The 6,589-nt window shown below is 39.0% G+C and overlaps 1 protein-coding gene across 1 annotated transcript in view; it reads left to right on the top strand.

The window, feature by feature from the left end:
* Positions 1 to 3,543, top strand: part of ankrd34ba (ankyrin repeat domain 34Ba) — a 15,340-nt gene extending 11,797 nt beyond the window's left edge. The window contains exon 2 of the mRNA XM_005944599.3: positions 937 to 3,543. Coding sequence (XP_005944661.1) covers positions 985 to 2,574 — 1,590 coding nt within the window. The 5' untranslated portion in view covers positions 937 to 984 and the 3' untranslated portion in view covers positions 2,575 to 3,543. The remainder of the gene's footprint in view (positions 1 to 936) is intronic.
* The last annotated feature ends 3,046 nt before the right edge of the window (positions 3,544 to 6,589 follow it).

Below are 6,589 nucleotides of genomic sequence, written 5' to 3'. Positions count from 1 at the left end.
GTGGGGGAACTTGCACAATCGGTGGCTGACTAAATACCTTTTTTGCCCCACTGTAAATATCACACCCACCTGTTGTCAGGCGGGAGATTGAGGCTGATGTTTTGCAGAGCCCATCTTCACCACATATATGTGCTTTAATAAAATCATTTGTGTTGACCCACTATGGACTTTCAGTTGTATGTCTCTTCCTCAAAAATCTGAACCACGACAACCCACTGTTGCTACTTTACATACAAAAAGCAGAAAAATTACCAAAAAAAACAGTCTAGGAATGTTTTTCATTGTAGTGTTTTGGTTTCTGTGACTAACTGAAGAAAATGTTGTGTTACTGTCTGAGACGTTGTTAACTGCAGCCTTTTCTGGCCTGATAGAAAAAAGCAAGGACAAACAGCACAAAGGCGGATAGAAAGAGGCTGGCTCTGCTTGTGCTGCAGACATAGAACTGCTGAAAATGAAGATGACAATTATCAGTTTCTTGCTTTTCCTGACTATTTGTTTCACACTTTGGTAAAGAAACTGTAATATATGCAATTCATTTGAAATTATCACTTATAAACAGAGTAGATTGAATTAAAAGTTAATTAATTAAAAAGCAAATTGTAAAGTAAGACTAAAAATAACAAATACATTAGCACATAGATATAATATTATAACATGCAACACCTGGCACTTTCTTTTTTTTTCAACTTTTCTAACAACAGCCAGAAGACTGGAATTTTAACCCACACCATGACACTTATCTAAGCTCTAACTGTGTCCTTTTGCACCTTGACGTAACTAAACAAGAATCATATTGGTATCGAATTAAGGAAGATTTCTAGAGTTGTATGTGTGGGTTGCTACTGTTTTTCGACAGGTTTCCTGCTGACATCGTCATCATGGCAAGCAACTGCTCTTCTTCTACAGAACCTTAAATAGTTTTGTTATTTTCCACAGAAATCTGTCTTTCTACATCTTCAAAATCACCATCTGTGACCAAGAAGCATGGAGGCAGAAGGCTGTAATCCTGGTGTAACCATAGATTCAGGTAATCCACTACTAAAAGCAGTGTTTCTCCGTCGCCTGCGGCTCACACGACTGCTCCTGGAAGGGGGAGCCTACATCAATGAGAGTGACAGCCAAGGCCAGACCCCACTGATGGTGGCCTGCCGTACCCAACATGTTGATGCCCAGAGTGCCAGTCGAGTCAAGCTGATACAGTTTCTTCTAGAGAAGGGAGCAGACCCCAACATCCAGGACAAACAAGGTCGATCTGCACTGATGCATGCCTGCCGGGAGCAGGCTGGCCCAGAGGTGGTCTCTCTGCTTTTGGCCAGTGGGGCAGACATCAGTCTGGAGGATCAGTCTGGGACATCAGCATTGGTTTACGCAGTCATGACTGGAGACCTAAAGGTGCTGAACTTGTTGCTTGATGCATGCAAAGACAAGGGAAAGGAGGTGATCATCATAACAACTGACAAATTCCCATGTGGTAAACTGCAAACCAAGCAGTACCTCAGCATGCCTCCCCTTCGTCCTCTTGACCAGGCAGAAAAAATGACATTACCAGCTCCTGCATCTCCATCTGAAATCCAGCTCATCACATCTCCCCAGTGCACCTCCTCTACCTTGTGCCCTCCAAAACCAGTCTTTTCTTTTAAAGAAGCACAGATCTGTGGCATAAGCTCCCATCCGTGCTCCCCGTCAAGATTTCGCGGGCTTTGCCAAGCACCTCTAAATGGACTGCAGCAGCCTCTACTGAGGCTGAATTCTGAACCCTGGCTGAAGATCCCAGCATCTCTGCTCACCCAGCAACCTCTTGAAGCTTCAGTCTCAGAAAAAGCCCAGGATTTAAGTCTGACTGATAACTTCTCATTCAGAGTTCCTAGACTGGATGAGGATAACAGCCAAAACTCTGACAGCTACAAATGGTGTGAAGCAAGTAATGAAAAAGCGAGAGATGGAAAAAATGATAGTGCCAAACAAGTTGGACAAAAGATACCACTACCAGGTCTCATTTCATCTCACTCTGCCTCCCATCCTAATCTGCATTCTGAAAACCTTGGTACAGATTCAGTCCCCTCCTCGCTTTCCACTGGTAAAATTCTTGTAACACAACTGCAACCTTCATCAAGCCTTCATAATGTCATTCAAAGACGCAAGCTAGGTGCAGACATATACAACTCTGACCCACAAATAGCTGTAAACATTCAAAATGTCCCTGAAGAGCAGAAAGCTAGAGACCTGACAGATGGCAAGAGGCTGGCACCTTTGCATTCCTCTAGCACAATGGGTTCCAGGGAGTTGGTGTCAGGAACGAGTCAGAGAATCCTTTCTGGATATGAGCGCAGAGGTTCTGGTGCCTTCTTGCTGGATCTTAACTCACAGGCCAGACCAAGATCTCTCCCACCTCTTACTAACACCCCCATCCTTAATGTTTGTAACCTCAGCAATGGAAGTAGTTTTTCTGAGAAAGAGTCTGGCCAAAAGCAATTTTTTCCCTCTGCTCCTCCTGGGCCCCGGAAAGAGCTTACTAGGCGGATGCTTCTAAGAAGACACTCAATGCAGACTGAACAGTTCAAGGCCACAGCTTGAAATCTATCCAGGATGCAAGAAAAGGATGCAAGCGTGTTCCGACGTGAATTCTGTTCTCCTGTGAGCCATGGTGTGTGCATATTAATTGAGGAAAACCAAAGAGTGTATGCAAAATTATTGGATCCTCAGACATTCATGGATTTAACAACATATAAACTATAGATTTTTCTGTGCTTTGGTGTGCTGTATTGTCAAATAGCTTTAGTGTGCAGTTCTTAAATATAGATCTTCTCTCAAATTATATTTAGACATTTTGGTCACTCGGATGACAGAAAGTCCAGCTAAAAACCTGCTTCTTTGACTTTAATAAATTGTTCTGGTGGAAGAAAGTTAGTAGAAAGTATATCCAGGGGAGTTAAAGAAATGTTAGCTTTAATTTGCAGGCATGCCTCTGGTTACTTAACAATTTTAAGTTTAATATTCAGTTCTTTTTAGTTTAGCTTTTTCTTTCACCAACAGCTGAAAGAAAAAAATGCCGGACATTCAACTCTCTTAATTTAATTACTTGTTATCTTTGCAAATCATCTTTTTATTACTGTAGGCTATTACACACCAGAACTTCTTTCCACAAGACATCGATAAGAGTATGTGAGTTCAAAATCGAATGAAATGCTAAACTACACGCAAGAGCTGAGTTAATGCAGCTTTAAAATCTTTATATGCAGAAATGTGCTAACAAAACTTTCAGCTTTCATTGAAAAGGTGTAACAAAAATATTACATTAACAGTTTAAGATAAGATAAGATAAGATAGAACTTTATTAATCCCTCGGGTGGGTTCCTCTGGGAAATTCGATTTCCAAAAAAGCACAACTCCGACAGAAGTTACAGAGTTACAGTTTAGTAATTACACCAACTTTTATACACAGTACCATTTTCAGAGGGTCTAAAGTAATCAGACAAATAAATGTATTTTTAAATATCAGTATTGTTTTTTTATTCAATTTATTTCAATTCAATTTTATTTATACAGCCTCAAGGCGCTTTATATATTGTAAGGTAGACCCTACAATAATACATACAGAGTAAAACCCAACAATCATATGACCCCCCTGTGAGCAAGCACTTGGCAATAGTGGAAAGGGAAAACTCTCTTTAACAGGAAGAAACCTCCAGCAGAACCAGGCTCAGGGAGGGGCGGCCATCTGCTGCGACCAAGAGACAGGATAAAAGACATGCTGTGGTAGAGAGCCAGAGATTAATAACACATATGATTCAATGCAGAGAGGTCTATTTAACACATAGCGACTGAGAAAGATGACTGAAGAGTAAATACTCAATGCATCATGGGAATCCCGAGCAGCCTGCACCAAAAGTGTAACTAAAAGAGGATTCAGGGCCACCTGATCCAGCCCTAACTAGCAAAAAGGAAAATTTTAAGCCTAATCTTAAAAGTAGAGATAGTGTCCATCTCCTGAATACAAACTGGAAGCTGTTTCCACATAAGAGGGGCCTGAAACTGAAGGTTCTGCCTCCCATCCTACTTTTAAATACTCTAGGAACAAGTAAGCCTGCAGTCAGAGAGCAAAGTGCTCTGAAAAGCATGCTCCCTTTCAGTTGAGTTGAAGTGACTGGCATGGCCACTGCAGAATATACCATTTCTTTATCATGAGGAATTCTTAGGTTGATCTTACTGTAATGCTTTGGGTTGCATTGTATTTGCACCGTAAAGTGCTGGCAAATGTGTTTTGCTGCATTTGGCTGAATCTAAGCAGAGTATAGTCAATGCAGTGTTGTGGCATGTGTATGTTATCACATACCATAACATTGCCTTCACAATCTTTGGCAGATAATGTGGTATCCTTCAGACAGCACAGTGACACAGTCCTTCTCCATAGTTTTCTTTTCAGATCATTCTTGTAAAAAAAAAAAAAAAACTAAAAAAAAAAACTAAACAACTAAAGTGCATTTTTGGAATAAGGCTGTAACATGACAAACTGTGGACCAAGTGAAGCACTGTGAATACTTTCTAGATGTACTGTAATTTTAATTTGGGCTGTTAAAGAAAACAACTATGTTAAATCTTGAGTAATTGAAGTCATTTTTAGACACAGTCCTTACATTCAGCGGCTCAATTGGAATTGAATGATTCCAGTACAGTACAGTACAGTACTATTGAATACTAAAAACAAGCACACTAAATTGAATGATTTAGTATGCTTTTTTTTTTTTTTTTTTTAAGAATAGCTCATGTCCAATTTGTACCTCGTTGTTAACCCTCTACATTTTCTCCCATAATGTCTTTTTGGGTAGAAGTAAGGTTATAATACGTTGACCTTCCTTTTCAGGGTGTTTAGAAACATTCTTTTATACCATGGAAATGATCCTGTAGATCCTGCAGAATTTGGAAGATCAGTTGTTTTCTTCATTCTCTATGTTCTATTCTAATGATTTGCTATTTTTTGGTTTTAGGTTTAAGGATTGCCTGTTAAGTTTGCAGCAGTAGCTCATGTCGTGTGTTAAAAGAAATGGATTCAAAATGCAAACTGAACTCCAGAATAAACACTCTGGAGTTCAACTGTGCAATTGATTAGAATAACGAAACAATACCCTGCAATTGTCCACCAATGGCTTTTAAAAAAGTGTTGCAGTTAATTTGTACTCTTGAAATTAGGGTATTGTGTATAAAAATGGCTGTAACAAACAGTTAATACAATCTGCTCGATCGTCCTCTTAAAGCTAAAATCTGGATCGTTTCAGTTTATATTTGTTGTTAAGTACAGAATCAAAACTGTCACTGTTCAAATAATTCCAGATCTATGTACGAATTAAATCAGGTAATGATGGGATTATAGTTTCACTTTTATTTCATTACATTTCACAAAAAAGTCCAATGAAATGATCCAACATTCTTCTCAGCTGCAATGTGTTCATGTGCTGCAGATGGTGCATTATATACAGGTTGAGCCATTTATATGGATACACCGTAATAAAATGGGAATAGTTGGTGATATTAAAGTCCTGTTTGTGGCACATTAGTATATGTGAGGGGGCAAACTCCTCAAGATGGGTGGTGACCAGTGTTGGTCAAGTTACTTGAAAAAACTAATTACTGATTACTTCCCAAAAAAGTAATCCCGTTACTTTACTTATTACTTATTTTCGAAATTAATTAATTACTTACTTAGTTACTTTTTAAAAACGATTTACAACCTGAATAGGTGATAAAGCAATAGATCTTTCAGCCCAGTTCTACTTTTTCTGCATAATCCATCATACAAAATGTAATCAAATGGAAAAGTCTCTTTTTTTTTACTTTTAATTTTATCAGTTTTAATCTTTTAACTTTATGCATCAAGTAAATATTAAATTATATGCACCATTCTCTGACTTGAATAAATTAGTTTAACATTTAAACCTATTTTCTGCACATTCCAGCACATAAAATAAAATAGTTTTTGTGTTTACACTCAGTTTTTCAAATAGATGCAAGTAAAACACAGCAGAAAATAAATAAAGGCAAAGACTAGCAGTCCTTTTGCTCTATTTTCACCTGTAAAGCAGGAGTGGGGTATGCGGAGGTTTACCCTGGTGCAGGTGTGCGGCAGCGGTCAGTGGAAGAATCCGCGAGTTTCTCTGTGAATTTCCCATTACGTCGTTGCGCACTCGGTGCTTGCTTGGAAGTTTAGGGGTTTTTTTCGCTGTAAAAAGAAGTTTTCTTCCCACGCACAACGGACACTAATGTTTTTCTCACTTTTTATGGAATCAAACTCAGTAAGTAAGGTCAGTACTTTAAACGCTGCACGCTCATACTCTCTCCCGTACTTGATATATTATCCATTGTTGATCTGCACACAGCTGTTGTCACGAACGTCGCACTCGCTTACGTCACTGTCATGAGACATTCTCGCAAAAAAAATCACGGTTTTAGTAACTAAGCAACGCAGCGTTCCTACAGGAAAGTAACGGTAATCTACCGTTTTTGCGATAGTAATCCCTTACTTTACTCGTTACTTAAAAAAAGTCATCAGATTACAGCGTTACTGCCCATCTCTGGTGGTGGCCATTTAGAAGTC

This window comes from Haplochromis burtoni, unplaced genomic scaffold (assembly GCF_018398535.1).
Source record: "Haplochromis burtoni strain Fernald_Lab_line unplaced genomic scaffold, NCSU_Asbu1 Contig_407, whole genome shotgun sequence".
NCBI classification, from domain to species: domain Eukaryota; kingdom Metazoa; phylum Chordata; class Actinopteri; order Cichliformes; family Cichlidae; genus Haplochromis; species Haplochromis burtoni.
The sequence above is the reverse complement of the archived record's forward strand: the minus strand, read 5'-3'. Positions and strand labels throughout refer to the sequence as shown.